The following is a 26,268-nucleotide window of genomic DNA, read 5'->3' on the forward strand; positions in this document are numbered from 1 at the left end:
GGTATTGCGATTTGTATGGCGCTCACTAATACCATCAAAGCAACTGCTGCGCTCTGCTTTTTTTTTGGGCTCTCTGTTTATGTTTTGCTGCGATCCGAATTTGAGCTTCAACTTGCTTTATGAATGAATTCTGTTTGGGAATTTATTTGTGCTTAACGATAAACAATTATAAAATATAAATCGATCTGTACTAAGCTCTTAATCTTAAGTTAAAGTTGCGAATAGCTGGACTCATGCACCACCATGGAGGGCTGTATATCGCGCAGTGTGGGGCAACCGGCTAGCTTCATGGTGATTTCCAGATCGTGTCGCATAATCTGCAGCAGTTGCTCCACGCCGCGCTGCCCGTTGGCAGCCAAGCCCCACAGCGCCGGGCGGCCAATGAAGACTGTTTGGGCGCCCAGGGCCAGGGCCTTGAATATGTCAGTGCCCTGCATAATGCCGCCATCCAGCATGACCAACAGATCTTTGCCCACGGCGGCCACGATCTCCGGCAGAGCCTCAATCGTGGCGGGCGCCGTGTCCAGCTGGCGTCCGCCGTGATTGGAGACAATGATGCCGGCGCAGCCGAAATTGCGAGCCAGTTGCGCATCCTCCGCGGTGAGAATGCCCTTCAGGACAATGGGCAGCTGTGTGAGCTGCTGCAGCCACTTGATGTCCTGCCAGCTGATGCTCGGATCGAATTGGCTGGCCACATACTCGTTCAGGCCGGAGCCGCCTAACTTGGACACGAAACCCTGCATGAGCTCGTCCTGGAAATTGGCCAGTCTCAGATGCGGCGGCAGGCTAAACTGATTGCGTGCATCCGCGCGTCGATCCCCATTGATGGGCAGATCCACGGTCAGGACGAGCGCCTTGAACTGGGCCAGCTCCGCGCGGCGCACCAGCTGCTCCGTGAGCGAGCTGCAAATGGACACGGATACAGTTGACAATTTGGATTGTCTGCGCTGGACACTCACCGATCCTTGTAGATATAGAGCTGAAACCATTTGCAGGTCTCGGGCGCCGCCACGGCCACTTCCTCTATGGAGCAGGTGGAGAGCGTGCTCAGTATGAATATGGAGCCAGCCTGGCCGGCGGCGCGTGCCGTGCCCAATTCTCCGTCCGGATGGGCCAACTTCTGCATGGCCGTCGGCGCAATGCCCAGTGGCCAATTCAGTTGCTGGCCCAGAATCTTGCAGCTCGTGTCCAGCTGCGAAACATCGCGTAGGCAACGCGGACGCAAACGCAATCTGTACGCAAAAATGTGGGCTATATTAAAGAGATAGTTCTCCGATGGGCTAAGATGTGCACCTTTTGTAGGCCTCACGGTTCTGGCCCAGTGTCACCTGCTCCCCGGCGCCATTTCTGTAAAAGTCCAAGGCAGTTCGTTCCAGCTGCTGCTTGGCCCTTTGCTCAAAGTCGGCGACACAAATCAGCGACATGACTTGGATTTATATATATTATATATATATATATTTTATAGAAAGATTTATGTTTCAGCTGTTTAACCTTCAGTTAGCTGCTGTTCTGCTCTCTGAGCGAAACTCGCGCCAAATGCTCGCTTTTATACTCATATCAGCCGGACTCGAGCTGTAATTGGGAAGAGACGGAGCTTATCTCACATATTTACTTGGCTGCCCATAAAAAGGGTACATATAATAAAAAATGAGTGTAACAAATATATTTTTTTATACTTTTTTACTTTACGAATATAAACATTTTTCTAAGGTATTTGATATTATTTAAATAAATTTCACACACACCAGAGAATCAATGCCCCATGGCAATAGCTTTGTCAATTCTTGAAAACCTGTCCAATTAGCTAAAGACCACAATAATCAACTGAAGCAAAAGTCGCTTTAAATGGAACAATCTGCAGCAAAACATAAACAGAGAGCCGAAAAAAACAGAGCGCAGCATTTGTTTTAATAGTATTAGTGAGCGCCATACAAATCGCAATACCAACGCACATTTTACGCTCAATTCCCACACGCTTCGAGAGCTGAGAGAGCGGCGCAGTGTTTGGCTGTGTTAGTGAGTTCCATGCGTTTACCAACACACGCAAACGTTTACGCTCAGCGAGGTTCGTTTCTACGCGAGCAAACGCTGTGCGTGTGAGCTGCTAGCGAGTTCGTGTTTTTGAGAGTTTGACAAAGAGAGCAGTAGAATCTTCACAGGTATTGGTGCATTCCATACAAATTACCAATACTAATTAAAAATTGCGCTCACTCAATAGCTTTATAGCTCTGGATAAATGGTTGTGCTCGGACAAGCGCAGCTTAAGAACTAATCCAAAGTTTTGGCATTAATTATCTTAGAAGACTTTGAACCACAGCACGCAGATGCGGCACCCTGTATGAATATCATATAGGTATTTCAGGGACACATTTGACGCTACACGTGGCCCATCCCGCCGCAGCGCTACCTGTTTGCTCGTTTGGCCTAACTAGGCTTCTTATCGTCGAGCATACAAATGAGATTGTGGCCTGTTGTTGTGCTGCTTCGCACAAACAAGTCGGAATGGAAAATAACCAGAGAATTTCAAGCGGAACAGAGATTATTGCGCTTTAGATTCCCGACTGAAAAAAAAAAATAAAACAAAATATAAAAATAAACTGAGCTCACTTTGACAAGGGCAAAGACTGAACTTATTGCCGCACTTTCATATGATATTTTCAAATAATATAGAAGTTGCAAAAGAAGTTGGTTATTTAGCTTCTATATAGTATGATCCTAACTGCTTGACCGTCCTGAGGCATCTGCACAGCTTAGGTTTAGTTTGCCCGATTAGAACCCGAGAGTTCCTACACACATTTGTCGCAGAGCACCAAATGAGCGTAAATTGGCATTAGTATTGGTATTTTGCATGCAACACACCAATACACTTAAACAATCTGTGGCTCTCTTTGTCGAACTCTCAAAAACACGAAGTCGCAATCAGCTGAACAAGTTGCTTTCATACATGAGCTCACACGCACAGCGTTTGCTCGCGTAGAAACGAACCTCGCTGAGCGTAAACGTTTGCGTGTGTTGGTAAACGCATGGCACTCACTAACACAGCCAAACGCAGCGCCGCTCTCTCAGTTCTCGAAGCGTGTGGGAATTGGGAATTGAGCGTAAAATGTGCGTTGGTATTGCGATTTGTATGGCGCTCACTAATACCATCAAAGCAACTGCTGCGCTCTGCTTTTTTTTCGGCTCTCTGTTTATGTTTTGCTGCAGCTCGAATTTGAGCTTTGACAAATTGCAGCGGCTTTTTATGGTATTGCTTGCAAATTGTTTTTGGTTATGTCATTTGGCAACTGTGTTGGCAACTTTGATTATTTCATCAGCAAGAATTAATATTGCCAGCGAAAAACCCGACACCGATCTGTGCATACATATATACAATCGATATGGTATGTGGATAATGTGAGTAGATGCTGTAAGCTGCATGCAATAGTTGTTATTGTCGTGTGCAGCTGTTTGTTATATTCATTTTAAATTTGCGGTAGTTATAAATACACAAGTGTGCATGGCTAGATATATACAAATATCGTTAGGTATGTATGCATATACATATACATATGCATACATATATGCATGCATGGTTGGGCTTACGGCAAACACAGCACACACACACACACACACACACTTTCATATAATATTTGTATACCAGATAAGGCCGCGCTTGACAACGTTCGACGAGCCGCTAACCGATCGGTCTCTCGCTCACTCTGCCTCTCGTTCGCGCTGCCTCTCTCTTGCTCGCGCTGTCTCTCTCGCTCGCACTGCCTCTTGCTCGCTCGTTTTGCCTCTCCCTGTCGTTCTTAACTTCTCACGTCTGTGGAATGTGGGGTGTATAAAAGGCCGCGCCTCCGTCGAGCTGTCATTCAGTCGACTTGCGACTACACAAGCAACAAGTGAAGCGAAATCTTCTTTTTGAAAATATTCAATAATTAAATAATTCAAAATGCGTCTGGGCCAGACTATGCCAAACTTCAAGGCGGAGACCACCAAGGGTCCGATTAGCTTCCACGAATGGCAGGGCAACTCGTGAGTATTGCACATACCCTATAAATATATATATATAGTCCACTTTCCCTATAGCTGGGTGGTGCTCTTCTCGCATCCCGCCGATTTTACGCCCGTTTGCACCACGGAACTGGGCCGCATTGCGGTGCATCAGCCGGAGTTTGCGAAGCGCAATGCCAAGTGTCTGGCGCACTCGGTGGATGCGTTAAACTCGCATGTGGATTGGGTGAACGACATCAAGTCCTATTGCCTAGATATTCCCGGCGATTTTCCGTATCCCATTATTGCTGATCCCACACGCGATCTGGCCGTCTCTCTGGGCATGCTCGACGAGGAGCAGAAGAAGGATCCCGAGGTGGCCAAGACCATACGCGCTCTCTACATCATCAGTCCCGATCATAAGGTGCGCCTCTCCATGTTCTATCCCATGAGCACCGGTCGCAACGTTGAGTGAGTAGAATGAGACATTTTTTTCTATGCCATTTGATTCATTTAATACCCTTCCTTTTGCACAGCGAGATCTTGCGCACCATCGACTCGCTGCAGCTGACCGATCGCTTGAAGGTGGTTGCCACGCCCGCCAACTGGACTGTGAGTATATTATATAATTTTTTTTTTTTTTGGGCTTTCATTAAACGCATACTTTCTGTGCACACTGTAGCCCGGCACCAAGGTCATGATCTTGCCAAGCGTCACCGACGAGGAGGCCCACAAGCTGTTCCCTAAGGGCTTTGACAAGGTCTCGATGCCATCGGGCGTTAACTATGTTCGCACCACGGAGAATTATTAAAAATTTTTTTCATTTATTTTCTACTTCTTGGGCCAAAATTACGCAATAATTATTCCATTTTTTATAATTATCCAAAGTTTCTTATATAGTTTTTCTGTGCATTAATAAATTAGCATTTACTTTTTTATACAAATTTGAGCTTCATTTATTTGTTTTCTATTAACATATTGATTGTTAGTCAAGTCAGGTCGAAAAGTGCATTAAATCGAACTCGACATTGGATGCACTTGCCCGTAGCCTCTGCCAGTGCTGCCCATTTAGCTGTTTAGCCGTCAAATCTGGCTGCGACGTTTTTTTTTTAAATAGTTCTTAGGTTATATTTGCTTCGTAGTATTAAGTTATGTGCATTTTATCTAAAGCTTGTAAATTTTAACACCTGGCTTTTTATATGGCGACGATAAAGATAAGATAGAGCTATAAAGCCCCATGCACTTCTTATTAACTTTTTTTCTTTATTAATTTAAAGCTATGTTTGTTTTTTGCTTTGGGTATTAAAATATAAAAATATATAAAATTGAAATAATAATAAAAAATATATTATAAATGCATATAAAAAAATATCAGTTAAATATTAAAATTATTTAAGAAATAAGTACATTTTTTATTAATTAATTATATTTAAATCATAGTTTTAAATTTTAAATATTTATCATATATTACATACTCTTCTTAATTTTCATTTGGGTAACCAGCTAACTTTAAATATTTAATACATTTTCTATAATAACACAAGCGATTACCTTTATTTAACGTAAATAACTCATATTAAACAATTTAAATTCAATTCAATTATACATTTAAGCTAATTTATAGTTGCAAAACGTGCATGCACTCGGACTATGCCCAATATTTTTGCTGGCAGTGTGAAGCTTTTGGCAAAGCTTAACGCTTTGACTGTTGTAACGTTTGGCGCGCAGCTGTTTCTGATAAGCATAACAACAACGCCAGCAGTAGCAGCAGCAGAAGCAGCAGCAGCGGCAGCAGCAGGCACAGCAACAAGAGCAACAACCACAACTTTACCGTTAACGGCGATTCTTCACCTACGCCGCTTGGCGTTGCTTTCGCTTCTGTCTCAGTTCTAATTGAGCCTCGCGCGCGTTCGGTTCGCAACTCTGGCAAAGAAAATAAAAATTAATAGTAACGGTAACTGTAACGGTATTCGTTGTATATATTTTGTGTGTTCCTTTTCGTTATTTGCATTTGTCGAAAGATTTTTGTGTGTTCGCCGCTGCCGCCGACGCTGCCTGCTGGGCCCAATTGTTTATTGTCCGTTCTTTGACAAATGTCGCGTGTGCTCCCCTTCAGCTCCCCTACGACGAGTGTGTTACTGTTTTAATGCGTGCAAGTGTGGGAGAGCGAGATAGCAGCTAAACCAAAGGAAGCCATGTAAAATGCCTACACATATAACGGTGCCTAAGTGATCTGATCGTTTATGCGTGTCGTGTCGTGTTTTTTCTTCTATTACTTTTATGCTCATCTCGTACTCGTTCTCTATCAATGCCAAAAACTACGAAATTTAATGTGAAACGGGCCGTAAAAAAGTTTTGTGTCCATGCAGCAAATGCACCAACAACAACAACAACAACGACAACAACAAAAATCAGCCAAAAAGTTTTCTGTTGTCAAAAGTTTTGATGACTTTACGCATAAAATATGCTGGCAACATTTCCATCTCTGGCAGTAAAGTGTTAAAGAGCCTTAAAAGGTAAAAGATTTTATCTGAATAATGCATTCAATTATCTCACTAACAAAAAGATGAAAATAAATATAAATAAAAATAAAACAATAAGCGTAGCGGCTGTTTTTTTATTTTGATAGTCTGCTTTACCCATGTCCCTAGGGTCCCATGCAGATGGCGACAATATTTGATTGGTTTCTGCATTTGCCGTTAAAGGACATGAAACTTTATTGATTAACCGAAAGTTGGAGCAGGTTAAGAGCACTTCGTAAACTTTATGAAATTCGACGTTCAAAGCGAACCCATCTGAAAATCAATTAAAATTAAAATATCCGAACCCTTTTTTATGGAGTGTTTTAATTGATTTAAAACGGGGTTTCATTACACTTTTTTTTTTAATTATATATTTCAATTTAATTTTTATTGAAAATATGTCAATTCCAATTTAGAGCGAATGACTAAAAATTAAATATTTTTGCTTGCCCTAAAATTGTTTAAATAAATTTGATTAAAATAATATTTTGGTGACAAAAATATTAAAAAATAAATAAATTTAGTGAACTTATTTCTTGTCGTGGGATTTCAACGGAAGCTTGTCTTTAATTAAATTGAAAATTTTATTTTAATGCTTAAATATATATAAAAAACGTAAATATCACAAAATATATATTTTTAAAATTATTTTTCAACATGACACAAAGTTCGCAAATAACTAAAATTTTATATTGGTCTGCAATTGATTTTCTAATAATATTATTAAGTTTGTACTTTATTAAAAAGATATTCAAACTTAAAAGGAAATTTTATATTTATATTAATGATGATAAATATAAAGATTTAAACTTTGTCAATTTCTTTGAGGCGCAAAATAAAAAAAATGTTTAAAAAATAACAATTGGAATTGAAAAGTTTAACTAATAAATCAAATTCAATTATTGACATTTTTTTTTAGAATTAAAATTTTAACATTTTGAATTTATTTTAAATGCTGCCCAAAAGTATGCAATATTTCATTTCTAAAGCACATGCTCTGGAATTGAATGCCAAAACAAATTTGCAGCATTTAGAAAAGTCATGAAATTTGTAATCTATGCTAAAAGTTGAGCTCAATTTGGGCTAAATTACGAGCTGACTTTGTGACAATTGTGTGGAATTGGTTAAAATGTTGTGCCAGTTTTTGGTAAAATGATTTATTGTGCTTGATTAAAATATGTGCCGGCGGTTGATTTAATCTTCGGGCAACCTTTCAACAAAGTGTGGGCCGCAAATTGAGGAACCTTTCTCATATTTAATGTCTCAATTAAATTGACACACACACACACACACACACACACAAAAAGGTTTAACTATTTGACCTTTATGCGGCCCAAATTACAAAATGCCAAAGATAATGCCAACACACCTACACACACACATACACACACACTCACAGAGAGAGACAAGCATGGCAAACAAAAGCTAAATAAATAAATATTTAAATATAATTTAAAGCTTATAAGGGATAATAATTTGGAAAAGTTGAGAATCAGTCTGGCGGCAAAGTGAGGGGAGGCTTGAGGGGCAGGGTGGGTGAGTGGTGGGCGGAGGGGAACGGTGGCTAAGTTGACGGTAAACAGCATTAGTCATAAATAATAAAAAACTTATATTTTTTTCTATTAAAATTTTGGCGCCGCCTTTTTCCAACTGACACTTTATGAAATGTTAATTTTAATTAAGAGCCGGAATGAAGGTTTAAAAAAAAAAACAGTTTAGCAAAAGAGCGAGAATTAGAGAAAGGGAAGCTTAAAAAATGGCAAAAATGATAAAAAAAAGACGGAAACAACAGAAACAATGCGAAACGTCAGCGACTGAAGGGAACAGCAGGTGAGAGACCAGGTGAGCAGCTCAAGGGCTGCAGGGATGATGAAGTGAGCATGAAAATGATGATGATGATGATGTAAGGCAGGGGAGAGGCGGGTAGGTGCGTGATGGGAGGCGGTTATTTCACGGAAGTGTAGGGCGATGTGCGCGAATTTGCACGGCCATTGTTGAAGCTGTTGTTGCATAAAGCGGGTCAAGTTTTTCTTATAAAATATTCCAAGTGCTCGACAAGTCGCCAAAATAATAACAACAACAACAGCAACAACAAGAAAAAAGGGGCGGGAGAGCAGCAGCTGCTGCTGGGACGGTGCGTGGCGCCAGCGCGACTTTTGCGGTCTGCTGCGCGCCGCTGCTTGGGGAGGCCTTTCGGATAATCTAGCCGAACAAGATGCTGTTCAAAGGCGCACAAAACTAGCCGCAACCGACGACGACTTCTTATGGCAAATTGTCAGACAAAGAATAATAAAGCCCGGAGGCCTCCACGTGCAAGTAAAACAAAACATCGAGTGTGAAACGAGAAAAAAAGCCATGTAACGAATATGCAATACACTCTCTCTCTCTCAGATAAGAACTAGCTTAACTTGTTTTGAAACTGTCTTCTATCGAACAAATAATTTATCAATATTATAGCTTACGAAACTAAACAATGTAGGCGAGCATATTTTAAGAAGCTTAAAACTATTTAATCCTGATTTTATAAACTAATTTTAAAGAATTTTCTTTTAAGTTATTCAACACTAAAGACTCTGTTTTCAAGTGCAGATGAATTTCTTGCCCTCTACCTGCATCTAAGTTTTCTGAATTCAAGTTCTTATTTATTCATATTATAAATTGAAATATACCTTAAAGTTTAAGGAATTTAAGGAACTGGGCATTTCCCGTTGTGAAACACGGATAGGATGTTCTTTCACAGAGATCTTCGAAAATGATTTTGCAGCCGAACATTGGCAAACAAAAAGTTGCATTTTGAATATCGCGAACTAGCGATAACATTGTTAAAGCCAGCTATCAACTATCATTAGGACACTATCGAATAGTTTTCCAGCACTGCTTGGCTGCAGTGGCTTTGTAGTGTTGCACAACACGCGACATACTGCAAATGCCCAGTTTATAAGTGTTTAATATTCGTGGGCAGAAAGGCAAAGATGGGCACAGGTTTTCGCCTCGTCCACGCTTACAAAGAACCCGCTCTGGATGTTGATGAAGATGAAGAAGAAGATGATGGAGGCAGGGGCCAAGGGGGATACGCGAAAGTCTTATGGGAGAGCGACAACAAAATGACAGGAAACAGAGAACAAAAACTCGGCTAGGCAATTATTGTTGATGAATATGTACGAAATATGAACAGAAGAAGAGTATTTACCCCACCCACCCCACGCCGTAGCTAAACACGCGAAAGTTTTCTTTAGTATTTCGGTTTAACAGACACAAAATAGGCTAAATATACAATGCGACTAATGAATGGGATAGCAGAAGGCTGCGTTTTTTGGAAATGTTCGCGCCGCATGAAATACAATAATTTGTTATCTCTGCCAGGCTCAGTTGCGAGTCCTGCAGTGTCCTTTGACCCGCGCAGTCTATAAATCAAAATATGCTGTGTGTGTGTGTGTGTGGAACACGTAATTAAGGCATTAGATAGATGGCCAGAAAAACACATTTACTCGCATATTTTGCTTGGCCGTCTGCGTCCTTTTTTCCTTTCAATTTTTAATTTTTATTTTTATTTTTTTGCATTTCGCATCATAAATAATGATTAGAAAATGAAATGCGTGTACCGTTCGGTTGGGCACGTATTGCTGGCGAACCTTTGTTGTCTTTTAATTTACAGCTAATTAAAATGCGTTTCAAATTTGCGTTCATTTTCATCGATTTTCACACATGCATAAATATAATTGGATAAAAGCCAAACAAATGTGCTGATGCGCCCATTTTCAGCAAACGATGTAAACAATTAGTTCATTTAATAATTGCATTTTAACTAAATATTGCGCGAGTGGCAAATATTTGCCAGACTCTAGAAATTTTCTATTTCGTTTCGTTTTGTTGAATTACTCGCAATAATTTAGTTAAATCTGTTCACGAGTTTCAAGGCACAAAATAAACGTTGCCTACTTTTGGGCGTCGATTAATTTTTACCTTCGCGTTCGGAACTTTAAGTGTACCCTGTAACTAAGAGAAGGCTGGGAGTGTTGTTTGAATTGAATTAAATCTATTAGGTTTGCATTTGTAGCCAACATTTAATTATTAGAGCTCATATATTAGTTTGGTAAATTCCAGATTTTTGTGCTGACAGGCGGCGGGGCATATATTAATTGTAGCAGCAAAAACTTAATTATGCCAGAGATTTGCTGGAGAATTAATGCGACGCGTCAAACTATAAATATAATTGAAAAACTAATTTGAAAATGGCTGCTAGAACCTTCTGCTCCGCTGGCTAATTACGGGCTAGGCGCAATTTTCAGCGAGCGTAAGAGACAAATGAGCGCTGTCCTGGCAGAGCTGTGGGTAGGCGCAACAGGCAGCTGCTCGGCGCAAATTTGCTGTAACTAATTAAAAACGCTTTAAGCCCCAAATATTTTATGGGCCAAATGCAATAACGGAAAACACGCCAAATTTTTGGGGACTCAAAGGCGCCAATCTAATTAATGTGCCGCACCAAACGCAGCCGGCAAGCATTTATTTGCGCGAGGATCACAAGGACGTGCACCTGGCCAGGACACCAAATGCTATGTGTCTGTGTGTGTGTGTGTGTGTGTAATTGCTGAAATTTTTCACAACAGGTGGGAAGGGGGGGGGGCTCGTGGAAGGGAAGTGCAAAAACGAAACACGTTTTGAAGTGGCATCGCAATTTGTTTGCCACAGCCTCGTTCCTCGGGCTAAGCTGCGGCAGATGATTTGATAACGCAGCCAGCAAAAATAATCAGAAGGGGGGCCCGCCTGGCCCGGAAGCGGGATTTATTGAAGTGGACTCCACTTGGTCGGACATTGCGTTCTCAGACTGTCAGTCAGCCAGCTGGTCTGCTTGTCCGGCTATTTATATGCGAGTTTGTTTTGTCTGCTTTGTTCTTTAGTGGTTCATATTGAAGAAATAGAAGAAAAAAACTTGATTTGACATTGATTTGTTTGCCAGCCTCTGTTTTTGTTCTTTTTTTGTTTTGCCTTCAGTTATCAGGATTTGTCAGGAAAATAAATAGATTTTTTGTATTCAATAGAGCTAATGCTCAAAGCGCTTAAGTTTCAGATATGTGCGTGTTGCCTGCACGTTAGCGTGTCAAGCATATATTATTGGCAATTTCCGAAGGCAATTAAATAATTATGGTTAGCCAAAATACGCTAGACAGAAAAAAATTTATGTTGTTTCTTATGCCGAATGTAAGGAGTTTGTGTAGTTTTATGTAAATTAGATGTTCGCTCTCACTCTGACCCCTGCCCACTTATAAGTATCGCCTTTCTATGTGATTCTCATAAATTCAACTAAGGCAATTGTATGTTTTTTTTACTCTCTCTCTCTCTCCTATACTTACTTTAAGTGAACTAGTCTTAAGTCTAATTTAAGCAGAGTATTGCATTAAATTAATAATGTATTTTATTTCACCTGCTAGAACCGTACTGACCAAGTGCTTAAGAATAGCCACGCCCGCTACCAATGTGACATGGCAATCGTAATCGATTGCAATTGAAATTGAATTGCATATTCAATTCAAGAGTCGATAGGACGCAGAGGAGGAGGCAGCACACGCCAGGCGCCAAGGTGTAAGCCTGGTGCAAGATATTCGCCAATCTGTGGACGCGTCTACGTTCGCCACGGCCCAATCGGGCCAGTGGCGGCGGCTATCTGCTGACGGGGACAAGTGCGACACGCGAGGATGAGCTGCTGGGCGTGACAGGACGCAGGAAGCGGCTTGAAGTAACGCCCGATGATTGGCGCCAAAACGATGCGGCCACAGCTGCCCCAGCTGCCAACGAGTGTTTAATTAATGTGACGGACTTTAGTGATTTTCAAGAGGCTATTGAAACTGAGCGCCGAACGCTGGAGACAGCCAACGCATTGCGAGTGCCAAGCATAACCACCACAAACATCAACAACAACCTAACCAACAACAACAACATTAACAACAACAACATTAACAACAACAACAACAACAACATGTCACGCATTTTACAACCTCGCTACCGCTTTCGCGATCTGCTGCTGGGCGATTTCTCTTTCAACGATGACGGCGAAAGGTAAGTGAAATACTCAATGCCGTCTACTAATTGTGCCAGGCTATGTTTTTTTTATTTTTATTTTGGGCCCAAACAGGCAGCTGTGACCACTTAAAACAAGTGCTCCAGCACAGCGAATATCATAATTACATGTATATATATATATATATATATATATATATATATTTATATATATATATATATATATTGCGTATACGGCTAGGCGACATTTGACAGCAGCTGCTAGCGTCGACTTTTTATGCTCTCGCAGCGAGTTTTTGTCATTTTGCCACTAAACGTGTAACGCATTATAAATGCTTTGGCAATTATTATTAAGTTTGTTAACTATAAACTATCTGGGAAAGGGGCCCGTACATTTGATATTCTGCGAGTTTATCTAACAGGGCTTTAATAAATTTGATAGATGAACATGCACATTTATTCATCTGTTAATAATTATTTAAAAAATATTATGTTCTATAAAAAATAGACTAACTGTTTTTGGCTATCATTATTTTATGATCAATTTACCAACACTGAAAATGTTTTATCATTCATTTTTAAACACTGAGAAATCCTCAGATATTATGTATTTATATTTATATTATGTATGATTAGTGATATTTGATAGGAGAAACTATTTTTTAGGTTTCTTCACAAGAACGAGGAGAAGCAATTTCTTGAGTGTGGGCTGGCAAAAGATATTTGACTGTCTTTAAAGTTTATCCAAAAAGATAATTATGTTAGTTTTTGCAGGCACGTTAGGGTATTAGAAAGTGCGTTCTTTCAAAGCCAAACGATTCCTTGGCCTTTTGCGTTCTATTTAATTGCAATTAAATGCGAACTAAAAATAATGTTAATTGCATTTGCTAACTGCAGAAACAGGCAGGGCCAGTGCCTAAGTATTCATATACATAATTTATGACACTTGTCGGCAAATCGATTTATCGATTTTTACTTGACATGCTTACAGGGGTATTGCCGGCCGGGGGAAGAGGGAGTGTATTAGATGGAGGGCTCGTGTGCAGCTGTGTATTGTACTGACGCGCCTTGGTTCAATAATCGCGCACTTTTGTCTTCAATTATTTACCAGCTGCAAATGGCAAAATGTGTCCTGGCGTGTCCCGGCCTGATATGGTTTAAACGCGTTACCCTTGGCGATGACCCACACGAATGGATGGCTGAACAATCGAAATGCAAATGAATGAATGGCAGAATCGTAGATTTTCCCGACTGCGCGCCTGACAGCCGATTGGCTGATTTTAAAAGGGTCAATTGTTAAATTAGTCAGGCGTAAAAATGAATTCAACAAATTCAAATTAACTTTCAAAAGCATATTTGAGCCTTAAGTGGGAAAGACTAAGAGCAATAAAGCTCACTTAATTATCTAGCTTAAAGCACAGTAACAGTACAATAATTCCCTTTAAAAGCTTTTTAAAGTTTTGAGTGGCCAAAATTGAAACCAAAAAAGCTGACATAACCATTTGAACAATTAAGTTTAACATAGAAAATCTGATATTAAGCTCGCTACAAGTTAAATTAAATATGTGAACTGTTTGAAGAACTCAAGTATAATTGGAAAGTACGTCAAATTTGGCAAATGAACATTTTCAAGAATTCAAGTTAAGTTACGTTAGGCACAATTAAGCCTTAAGAGAAGAAAATTGTAGGGCCTTAAAATAATATAGCTTTAAAAGCACATTAAAGCTTTTAGTATCGAAACTTGAATTGGTCAAAAAGCTCACTTAAAGTAGAGTTGGAGACGGAACAACCCAAAAAAAAAGGTAAAGCACATTAAAGCTTTAGGCTTGCTGTTGCTGGAATTTTGGACCTACTATCAGAACGCAGATTCGTATAGAAGTACAATAAGACACGAAACGCGTTTTGTTTTTATGTAAGAAATGAAAGTTTTAATTTACCTCACAATGCCTCCAAGCTTTTGCTAAAAAGAGCCTCTTTAATCACGTTCAGCTTATGTCATTGGCAACAGAGTTGATTATTTGCCTTCGCATGCTCGGAACTACAAATAGAAACCAGAAAATTAATCCTTAGAAGCACTTTTGTTTGTACTTCACGCCATTCCCATCAATTTAAGTGGCAGCTCAACGAATTTCAATGCATGTGCATAATAAAACAAATCGATATTCACAGATTTTATTTGGATTCTATTTCAAAGTGCAATCGATGTCATAAAAGAAAAAAAAAAAAGAACCAAAAACAAAAAGAAAAAAATTACAATTAGAAGTGCAGTGCGAAAATCCCAAAACAAAAATTCGTTTTCATTCCCTTTTGTTATATTTCCACAATTCCCACATGTGTGGGTGTGCATGTGTGTGAGTGTGTGTGTGTGTGTGTGTGTGTGTGTGTGTGTGTGGGTCCATTGTTGGCTGGGTCAACAGTGTGGAAGTCCTTTTAGATTCGTACGAGATTAAAGTGGCTTGAACCCAAAATATCAAGTCAGAAATTTTAATCTAAAATGGAAAACTGTTCCAAAATTGAATTATTTTATTCTATATTTATTCTTATTTAATGATTATTATTATAATGTAGACATTGTACACGTTATATTATATTCTATACTATCGAGCTATAATATATTTTGCTGAATAAATCTTCCAATATATATTTTTCTTACTGAAAATACTTTACGAACACATTTTGAGATAATACAATTTGAGAAATGCATAGTTATTTTTATTATTTATAATCCCTTGCCAATTTTATGCAATTTTATTATTTATTATTAATTTGTTTTTGCAATGAAAAAATAATAATATGTTGTATGAAGGATCTTAGCACGTATAATACCTTACAAGCAAAAAACAGCTAAACAAAGAAATGTTAAAATAATAACAGCTGTTAAGCATTCTTATAGTCTGGCAACATTGTATTAACATAGTACTCATTCTTTTATTGAGTACTTGTTCGATTTTTCTATCCCTATGTGCATTTCGGGCAAATTGGAAATGTTCCAAAAAAAAAAACTTATTTCAAATAATATTGTTCGTCATTGTTTGCTTAGCTCTTGTTGTTTTTTTCTTAATATTTGTACATTTCCTAATGAATGTATGTATGTTAAAGTATTTGAAATAGAGCTAAAACTATAAAATAATTCAAAAATAATATTTTTATGAAGCGGAAAGATTGCCCACACATAACCGCAAAATTATAATTATAGCTCCGATCAGGCCACACTGAAACATTTAACATTTGCTCTCAAATTAGATACCGGAAATGTTTTTGGTAACTTGATGGAGTTTAATGGTCCAATAATCTATTGTCATATTGTCATTAGCTCGTTTAGTCGTCGTTTAGTAATCTGGTGGTCAACGCGATGAACACATCCAAAGTATATTATTTGGCATTATTGTGCCATTTGATTTGGACGCAAGCCGCAGTCAAGAGGGAGGTACATAGAAAGCATTTGGTATTTAATAATAAATGCATGTCTCTTTCACTTTCCCCAACAGTTGTACATTAAAAACAACTTGAAGCTGACTATCAAATCGATAGCCTTGAATTGTGATGATGATTTAGTCCAGGAATGTCAGCAAGTGCCTGGTAACTCGCACGTGTTCAGCTTCAAGCCGACCAGACAGGTGGACAGCTTCTTTTTAGACATTCAAGTGAAATCGCAGACAACAGAGCGTATTCTCTTCGATTTAAAGTACAAAAATGCCTGTCGATTTCTGAATAATCCGCTTATGAACAAAATCTTCTCACGCATTTACAACGATATTGTGGTTAACAATTCCTACTTTAAGTGTCCCATCAAGCCGGGCATTTATTACCTAAGCAATAGAGTTACAGCTAATGTTATATCCTTTCTGCATCCTGCGGGCAGATATCTCTTAACCGTACGCATCAACACATCGCAAAGCGAGATGCCTTTTGTTATGGAAATAGTTTGCAATTATAATATTGTACCTATTAAATAAAACGACTATTATTATTATAACTAATATATTAGGTCTAATAGCATTAATTTAAAAATGATCAGACATACTGAATTTTCAAAAATATTAAAAACTCATTTCATGATTTGCCAACTTCACGTAAATTTAACATATTCTTGGCGAAACACAATTTAACACCACTTTAACTAACATAAAGTTTAACAGGTCTGATTTACAGAATTCTTGACATATTCTTGGCAAAATGAAAGCTGTTTAACTAACATGATCTTTAACAGTCTGTTAAGTGAGGCTCTGTATTTAGATATATTTTATACAATTCTTATTTCTATCGCCGATCACGAATTGAAGCCAGAAACCCATTTGTCATTAAAAAAAACTTTTAATATTTTGTTGAATATTGCAGAATTTGAAGCGAAAGCCAATTGGTAAAGCTGAAAATATTCTAAAAAAAAATGCACGTCATGTGCATGGCTATCTGGCCAAAAGCCAACAATTATCTGGTCATTAATTAAGCCCAAATGAAGTTGTAGTTTTTTTCCACATGTGCGCATAATTTTTTGTAAATACAATTTGATGGCTTCATAAATACGCCAATTAAATTACACAGGCAGCCAATAGGTGGACCACGCGAGTAGTTCAGAAAAGGGATCTGTAATTATTGCCACGAAGGTCGTCTGTTGCCAACTGGTATTGAATCACAGGTAGTACAGGTGACGCTAGGTGCATATTATTTGATAAAAATGCGGCAGTAATAAATATGTGGCCAAGCCGGACATTATCTGCTGACCAAGCAGCCCTTCGTAATGCAGATGTGCGTGAACTAAACGCACGTGGAAATTGTTGAAGCTGTTTAAATATTGCAAATATTAGTTGCGCATACGCCGTGTGCTCCCATTGGGGCCATAAGGTAACGCTGGCTGCGTATGTGCGGGCCATAAAATGTTTGTGCTCGTGTGTGTACGAGTGTGCGTGTGTGCGTGTCCTGGCGCACAAAATCATATTTTGTTGCCGATGTTCGCCCTTTTGCATTTAATGTGGCGTAAATATTTTAATTTTTTATAAGCCCCGAATTGCTCAGCTGACTGCGACGTGCGTAAGTGGCCGTGGCAGTTGCCATTCTAATGCCACGTTGTGGCCCCAACCACTTGAGCAGACTCCTCTGCCGACTTAACAAACCCTCCCCCCCCACCCCTTGCCAAAAACTAAAACCCGGCAGCGCTCTTGAGCCGCACATGCCCCACTGGCCTTATGGCACAAATGCCTGCACGTCCTTTGTGCGAAGTTGATACCTTGACAAAATCGGATCACATTTGCTGGGCTATGACGCTGATGTGGATTATTCGAATTGGCAACGCAAAAGATTGTAGTTCAATTAAAGGAAATCATTATTAATTATGAGCTATTAAAATACACTTAATTTATTTCAATTTACTTTATAAAAATCGTATATTGAATTTCATATTGAGAATTTTTAATAATATTGGAATTAATATATAAAAATATGTATCGCATTCAAATATAATATTTTTATTATACATTTTAGTTTTATATTAAGAATTTTTAAAACTATTTCTGACTTTGTGAGCATTTACATTTTTAATTTATTTCCCACTGTTTACTTATATATCTTTCTATTCATCTTTCGCAATACTAAAGATATATTCTCATATCTGAACTAAAAGGGAAATTATTTTAAGATTGCATATTAAACAAGAAACCATTTCGAGTTTCAGATCTTGTCTAATCCAATAAGGGTAACTTTCTATAGTCTAATTGCAAGTATATCTAAAGCGTTTAAATGGGACATTATAATACCCTATAATTGGCATAAATTCTATATTCCTTATAGGGTATGCACACTTCGTTTCGAATTTCTGACAATTTTGTTTAAGGCTTGTTCCTTGTAGGCTTAAAGGCTTTGTGGCACCTTTTGCGGGCACCCTTTTTGGGGTTTGCCTGCCACGTTTTGTTTTTGGTCATGTTAAACAAAAAATTATATTTAATTTATATGCTCGAAACGCGCTGCTTTGTGTCGTCGATGCTGACGACAGCGTGAAAATTTATGACCTCTGAAAATGCAAAATTTTATGGCCTTAAGCATAACACAAACTATGCAGAGATCCCCTTGGATAGCATTTAATTGCCCCAGCCAAATGACTGAAGGGTATTTTGTTCGTTGAGTTCTTAACGAGCGAAATCTGTTAATTTATATGTGGCTGTCAAAATGTTATTAAAATTTGTTTGTTAAATCTGGCGTCAAGTGCTTGGTCTATATTGCCCAATTAATCTGAACCGCAACCTTTATCGATAAAGGTCAATGTTAGAATTCCCCGGTTGCAAATTTGATGCCTCGACAAAAATCGTTCCACTTGGCCTTCATTAGCAGCCAAATTTGTTGCACAACTGATTTTTTTTTTTTGTATGGCCAAGTGCGCACTTGAAATGATTTGGAAAATATGTTTACCCTCTTATTGCTCAAAGAAAATTGCTCCACAGCTCGTAAGATGAGTGAAAATGTTCAATTAAGCTGTAAACAACAAGATGAAAAAAAAAAAAAATATATAATGAAATGGTTTTTTCTTTTTGTATGTAGAGATCAACAGAATAAAAAGGGTTCCCGGGAGCAGATGCTGCTTAATACAGCGCAAAGTTTCCTCATTATAACTAAATAAGGGCCACATAAATACACACACACACACACATACATATATAAGTCTATATGTATGTATAAACCGGCGAGACAAAGGCAACAGGAATCGCAGCCAAGGTAAAAGGTATAAGAGCTCCAAAGCTCAAACTGAACCAAAAGATGCTGCGGCTGAGTAATGGCAAATTACTTACTTGTTTTTTCGCACGTTTAACACAATTTTGTGTAAACAAGCGCGTGGCAGGAAAAATAAAACAAGAAAAAAACAAGAAAAAAAATAGGGGGACAAAAACAACCACAAGGAAAACAGAAAAACAAAGCTGTCTGCGGCATGCCGAAGATTAAATGCTCTTGCACTGAAATGCTTAGAAAAGCAAGGATTCAGCTCTAATATTATTTAAAAATTTAATTTTTTATTTATTTGTTAAACCATTAAATTCAGATATTATTCGAATTCAGTTCGAAAAGTTCCATTCAATTTAGATCTTATATTAGTCAGATCCAAATGATTAACTCGAGTCAGATTCAAAAGTTTTATTCTATTATATTCAGATATTATAAGAGTCATATTCAATATAACCCGATGGCAGAGTATTTTTTAAAAGGTGGTAGAGAAAATCAACCACTTGACAGCAATGTGATTGCATCGTACAGCCTGCCCGTGTCGCCCAGTTGGGCCTTTAAGGGCTCTAAGTGTGACTCCTCGAGCTGGCCATTAGCGTGAATTACGCGTCTTCAAGTTTGCGGGGCCAATGAAAATGAGCCAAAACTAAAACAGTTCAAGATAGTTGGGCGCACAGAAAACTTGGCACAGACAAAGTATGAATGCCATTTCCATGATGTTAACCGAAAACTTGCAACTTTTGGCAGCTAGTTTGTTGTTGTGGGACTCTCGTGCAACTGAACGCTGAGAGACATGCATGCAGCAGGTATATATATATATATATATATATATATATTATTTGACATAAGCCAGACATTTGCAGTTAATTTCACAAATCCACAGTGTACTAGTGTAATCATAAAAGTTTGAGCACTTCTGGGCGCCGTCAATCATTTGCATAACTCCAGCTGCGCGCCCTGCCGCCTGCCCCATCTATTCCAGTAATATATTCTGTCTGTTTATAATGAATGCATTATATGAACTCACATGCAGTTTTTTTGCACACGTGGCTTTCTATCCTGAGGGTATTCTGTGTTTTTTTATTTTTTGTACTTCTTTTTGCGAAGCTTTCGCTATAATACTTGGAAAATGTTATGACGGACTTTCTTCAAGAATGTCGCTAGTTAAACTCTTTAGTCTCTGATTTTACTCAATTGTTTTCAAGGGTATTTCAATTGCAGCACTCCCCACATATTTGTCGTATTCGGTGTGTTTCTTGTTTGTTGTCTGTTTGTGCTTTGATGGCAGCGCATACTCTGGGGGCAAATCCATGCAAATCCTGGGGAGCTACATATAATTATGTTGTTATATTGAAATACAAATTTGAAGTATGTGCATGCCTTAGAAGTAACGGTACTTTTGCCCTTTGAAGTGGGATGTGGTAGTGGAAGATGGGCTAAAGGGAAAATGCACTCGTGCCCAGTCTCTAACCCCGCCCCCCCCCCCCTCGCTCGCTCTGAGAAAGGGTTACCTTGGGCCTGAGGCATGTGTAAGCACTTGTGGGCGTTTGCATGTAACAGAATGTTCCATTATGCATGTATTAAATGCTATTTATAGCTGCTACACACACTGTTTTGCAATTTAGCATGCGAGAAGGTCCTGGCTCACCTGGCTGATGTACCTTAACTGCGCGCTATAGATATTTGATATTTATATTAAAAATTGTTTTTATCGGTATACAATGGGAATTGTCAGCTGTCTAGATTGTCATATAGCATATATATAACGGTCAATTTTTCAATTTAGCCTTAATTAACTGCCGTTATGCCTTTGCCAATTTTTCTGCTGGTGCTGCCATACTTTTCGATGTTGCCCGTTAAGCTGGCTGCAGCTGAATATTTGATGCAATTAAGTGCAATCGATTTTGTATTTTTACGTGCAGCTTAAACTTTTCTCTGTTGCAGCAATAATGCTTATCACAAATGTATTATCAATTTTTTCGCGGAAATATGCTTTTAGCTTAAGCTGCTGCCTTTTTTCAATTAAGGCTAAGAGCAACTGTGTTGCATTTAATGGCTACAACTACTTTTAAGCACACGGCAACACTTGTCATATCATTAAGTTTCAACACATTTGTTGCCACATTTTATTGGGCGCCTGTTTAGACATAACAGCGCCGACACACCACTAAGCCGCTGTTAACGCCCAACATTGCCGAACAACACTGTTAAGTGTTAACAGTGACACAACTCTAAGCTACTGTTTAAGCTTAACATTACAGTGCCAAACTGTTCGATTTAGCAGCACCTCTTGAGCTTAACATTGATCGTGTATTTCGATAGATCTGCAGTTATCGACGCGCAAAATGCCGTGCGGCTGTTGTGACAAAGTTTATTTTGCCTGCAATTTGTTAGTTTTGGTTTATATTGAAAGTTAAAAGTGTGTTTCATGTGCATCAAGTGATACTGTGGCAAGTGCATACAAATATAACACGCATACTAGCTGCCGCTAGCTAAAACTGGAATATTTTGGCAGCCATAAGGTAAGCGCGCGCGTTTCAGCCATGTTTTTGTCAGACACTCGCTCGTGTCATCAAATCTTCACTCTAGTATAATGAAATTTTCTATTTGTGGACCGCAGCTTTAACGGCTCGCATAAAATTTGCATAAATCGTGGCCATGAAGTGCCGCGGCTGTGTTTACATTGCGGCACAATTCCCCAACCAAAAACACAGTCACTACAATAAGTCTGTCAGCCAGAAAGTGAACGATCCGTTCAGCCAAGCAGCCAGTCTGTCGGTCAATCAGTCAGTCAGTTAGTCAGTCAGTCAGCTAGTCAGTCAGTCAGTTAGTCAGTTAGCCAGGCAGCCGCAGTATCCTTCAGTTCCACTTGGCTTGGCCTGATTCGGTTTGATTCGGTTTGATTTCGAATTCAAAAGGATATCCGCTTCGCTGGGCTGCCGTGTGGCAACCTATCCACAAAAAAAAAAAAAGAAGCAGGTCTAGTCGAGAATGCTTGACTAGCTTATACACTCTACTTATACGTTTTTTCTATATTTATGTGTATACAACAAAATGTAAGAATTCATAAGTTTGGCTTCTTCCTCTGATTCCAAAATGTAGGCCTTTCTGAGATCGATGCATCCGCTTCCGCTTGCTACATACTCAAACGCATATCTACAATATTCAAAGGTGTACAGGGTATTATAAACCCCAATCCGAGTGTCAACTGAACTGCAACGTTGACTTCGACTCCGGCCTGCTGTCTGTGGGGCTGTGGACTGAGTGGGCGTATCCGTAACGGAGCGTTTCCTTAGAAAATTCCCATGTAATTGATAAATTTGCAAAATGGCTCGAACAGGACACGTTCATGTGAGCTTCAATGATTGAATATTTAACTGTGAAATCAATTTTTGGGCTTTCTCAATGACAATGTTGTTTGGCTAATTTGCGCGACTTTTATTTATTTATTTTCGTGTTCTTGTTCTTGTTTTTCCTCTTTTTTTTTTGTGTGTCGCACAATGAAAATTTGTCAGGATATTGAATGGAATGCTCCTTGGGCTTTGTACATACAATAAACTGGCAAAAGCAAAGCTATTAAATGCGTCATTGAGCACTGGCACACTGGAGAATTCTGTGGAAAAAAGAAAAATGCTCAACTTTAATATTGTATTTTGATTTTTCCTTTCTTTCCGTTTATGTTTTGCTGCCTTTTTTTTATCGCCTCGGCTCGTTCATGTTTCATGCTATGCTTGGCGTTTGGCAAAAAAGTTGTCAGCTAGCTAAGGTGCTGCATACGTACACATCGTCACACACGCACAACAAACTCAAATACACAAACACACACACGCACACTTAACACATACACACTCACACACACCTTTGTGTCACGCTGAACTATGGGAAAAATTAAAGCTTTTGCGCCATAAACTTATAAGATGATGCAGCATGTTTTCTAAAATTAGGTCTAATATTGCTTAAAAGACCCATTTCGAGTATATAATATTCATTAAGCATATGTTCTTAACATATGTTTCTTGAGTAGGTTTCATAAAGTAAGAGCTGTTATCTTAACAGCTGCTCGTTATGTACATTTTGTTGTTTTGTTAAATGACATTTTTAGGCTTTAAAAACTTGTTACCTTAAACAATTTGGACAAATGAAGGTACAAAGACTATAAATTATCCCCACTTAATCTTCATTAATAATAATTCGTTTTTTAACTGAGATCTAGTTAACAGCCTCACATGTGCTGGCTATGTACATTTTCTTCCTATATTAAAAAACATCTTAATGTATTGATATATGAAATACTGAGCACTTTTTTCATTAAGAAATTTTAAAAATAACGCTATAAAAAAATATATTATACCCATTATGAATTTCAAGTTCATATAAAAGAGCTCCATTTAACAGCTGTTATCTTAACAGCTGCTCGTTATGTACATGTTGTTTACGTTATAACTTCTTACCTTGATAACATTTCGCAAGTGTTGCTACAAAAAGTTGTTAGTTCCTTTCTTAAAGTTCTAATAAAAGAAGTCTAGTTAACAACTGTTAACTTAACAGCCACTCGTTACGTATATTTTGTATCAATATACGAAATTGCATGACAGTTTGATGTATTGACCTATGCATTTCGAAAAACTTGTTACTTTAAGTACTTTTAGCAAATGACGCTGCAAAATGTATAAATTATACCCATAGTGCGCTGTAAGCTCCGGAACTTTGCTCATAATAGAATTTTCAAGCATTTGTTGTTGTAGCACTCTTTTGCCGGCAACCACAAATTGCCTTTTTCGCACGTTGATTGATTTTTGAACTTTTTTTTTAAAACTTTTTTTTTTGTGTATTTTATTTTATTTGATATTTTTTTTTCGTCTTTTGACTGGACCCAGGCGCACGCCAACGAACATGCACACACACTCAGCCTTGACGGAATCAAAGCCAAACACAACAAATTTCTTATAAAACTGCTGCGGCTACAATTTCCAATAGTTTCAAGCACATAATTATTTATTTATGGCTATGTTCCCATAGATGTGGAGCGAGTGCCTCGCAGTAAATGGTGTTTGTGTGGTGCAAAAAAAAAAAAATAAACCCAATAGGTCAATGGAAATGTGAGTCCTGTTGCCAGCCGCCATTTGTATAGAGTACAAATAGGTATAAATAGTCGGCATGACGTAGAGCGGAACATAAAAATAGATGCCAGGCATAAAGCACAAGCCGTAGGACGTGTATGGAAATGCGATAACTCATAAGTTCCGTTTGGGTATTTCGTTGTCCCATTGAGTTAAGTTAATGCGACATTTGGGATTCATGGAGAGTGTGTGCTGGCATTATGAAAAGGGTTTTGTGTGCACGTGTAGCTAAAATATATAGGGACTCATTAATAACTTGGCTCAACAATTGAATAATGAATGTAAGGTACTTTTCTTGAAGTGTAGTCTAAATAGATGTAATAAAAACATTTATAAAATTCACACTCGCTAAATGTTAATGATCATTCCGTGTGACAAATGAATGCCTGTAAATATTTGCATAGTTGGGATGTGCTGTTTGTAAATGAATGTGTGTGAATGATGACAGACAGTTAAGCTGATGAGTTACTAGTTATGGAAAACGCAGGACATTTATCGATAGCTATAAAAGGGAACCATCTCTATTAAGTAGGATATTATTATTCAATGTTGTACTTAACAATGTTGCGTCTGTTTTGTATTTGACAATTGTTATAGTAAGCTCGCTTCATATATCCACATGTGTTCGACTTAATAAATTTTTAATGTCTGATATAAACAGTCTATAAAGTAAAGTAGGGTTTAATCTAACGCAGGAAAACTGATCGATAAATTTTGTATAAATTTGTGATAAATCGACAATCGAATCTTCTGATTTCTATACAATATTCTTTTACTTATAACTAAAGTAATTTCCAATGCACTATTAGAGTTTATATTTCTACAAAACTTTGGAAAACTCACTTATAACGTCACCGACACGTGTCGAAAAGGTTATGCGCCCGTTCTGCTGGTAGCTAGTCGTGTGTAAAATGTTAACCACTCACAAAGATAATTGAAATGCGGCTAACAAATATACAAAAACAGATTACAATCAAATAATTATAGAGCAGTCAATACTCTATGTTAATTGATTGTATCTGAGCATTATTTGTGCTACTAGCCTGTTTAAAATCATGGTTGGGTTGTATTTCGAATTACATTTTCAGCTGGTTGGAAACTTTCAAGCGGCACTGTAGCTTTTACTAATTTGAGTACTTGCAGACAATTCAAGATTAACTGGTGTTTGGCCAATTTCCATTGCCGAATTGACAAATTTGTGTGCGCTTCAATGAGGCCCAGTTAATGGCCAGCACAATTGTCTTTAGCATAATTAGCTAGCCCTTTGTTTGGGCCAACAGCGAGGTTTGTTAATTGCGGCGGCAAGTAATTAAAACGAAATTAAGCGTTCCGCTAAAAGCCACTAGACAAGACCTCTCGCTTTGAACTGCAACTTGATTGCTCAATAATGAGTTTGAACACAAAAATAAAATAAAAATGAAATAAAAATCGAGAATAACAGTGGAAAAGGCGTGAAAGCAGCACAAACATTTGAAATAGCATACACTTTGTCAAGGGTGGCAAAATAATACAAGCAGCTTGGACCAATATTGATAGAGCTCTGTGAAAGCAAATTAAACAAGCAAGAGTGGACTGGTGCAAAGTGTTAGCACTAGGGATATACCCTGTACAACTTTACAAGGCTACCATACTTGATTTTCTATAGAATATTTACTATAGTTTTCTTTTATAATTAAAAAAAAATAAGTAGACACATTCAACACCTTGTTAATGAATAAACATCCCAAATGCTATATATATCTTTTGGATCGATAGTTAAAAATCGATAAAAAATCGCAAAAATAATCATGGATCAGAGACTACTACTGGTATTAATATTCTGTTAAACAATATTGTTATCGATATTTTATTCCATTATGTTATCGATGCTAGCGCACAAATAAAAAACAGTCGATAATAGTCAAGAGTAGTTATCGATAATGTTATCGATC

At 38.2% G+C, this 26,268-nt stretch overlaps 3 protein-coding genes across 5 annotated transcripts in view; 2 read left to right on the forward strand and 1 right to left on the reverse strand.

Moving 5' to 3' along the window:
• Positions 1-116: 116 nt before the first annotated feature.
• On the reverse strand, positions 117-1,550 carry LOC6625538 (uncharacterized). The gene is made up of 3 exons (XM_032436434.2): positions 1,294-1,550; positions 960-1,232; positions 117-903 (listed from the first exon to the last, which is right to left on the reverse strand). Exons 1-3 carry the CDS (start codon positions 1,422-1,424, stop codon positions 210-212), a joined length of 1,098 nt encoding a protein of 365 aa, XP_032292325.1. The 5' UTR covers positions 1,425-1,550; the 3' UTR covers positions 117-209.
• Positions 1,551-3,853: 2,303 nt separating this feature from the next.
• Positions 3,854-4,919, forward strand: LOC6625537 (peroxiredoxin-6). The gene is made up of 4 exons (XM_002050503.4): positions 3,854-4,017; positions 4,072-4,446; positions 4,512-4,587; positions 4,658-4,919. The coding sequence occupies exons 1-4, from the start codon at positions 3,935-3,937 to the stop codon at positions 4,784-4,786; spliced, it is 663 nt and encodes a 220-aa protein (XP_002050539.1). The 5' UTR covers positions 3,854-3,934; the 3' UTR covers positions 4,787-4,919.
• A 942-nt stretch (positions 4,920-5,861) lies between these two features.
• The window catches only part of SLO2 (slowpoke 2), a 156,946-nt gene continuing 136,539 nt past the window's right edge, over positions 5,862-26,268 (forward strand). The window contains exons 1-2 of one of the 3 annotated variants that reach the window (XM_032435915.2): positions 5,862-6,491; positions 11,927-12,551. In XM_032435915.2, the coding sequence (XP_032291806.1) occupies positions 12,472-12,551 (80 nt within the window). In that variant the 5' untranslated portion in view covers positions 5,862-6,491; positions 11,927-12,471. The remainder of the gene's footprint in view (positions 6,492-11,926; positions 12,552-26,268) is intronic. The other 2 variants (XM_070209856.1, XM_032435924.2) reach the window with 2 other exon arrangements.

This window comes from Drosophila virilis, chromosome 5, assembly GCF_030788295.1.
Source record: "Drosophila virilis strain 15010-1051.87 chromosome 5, Dvir_AGI_RSII-ME, whole genome shotgun sequence".
In the NCBI taxonomy this organism is placed as follows: Eukaryota; Metazoa; Arthropoda; class Insecta; order Diptera; family Drosophilidae; genus Drosophila; species Drosophila virilis.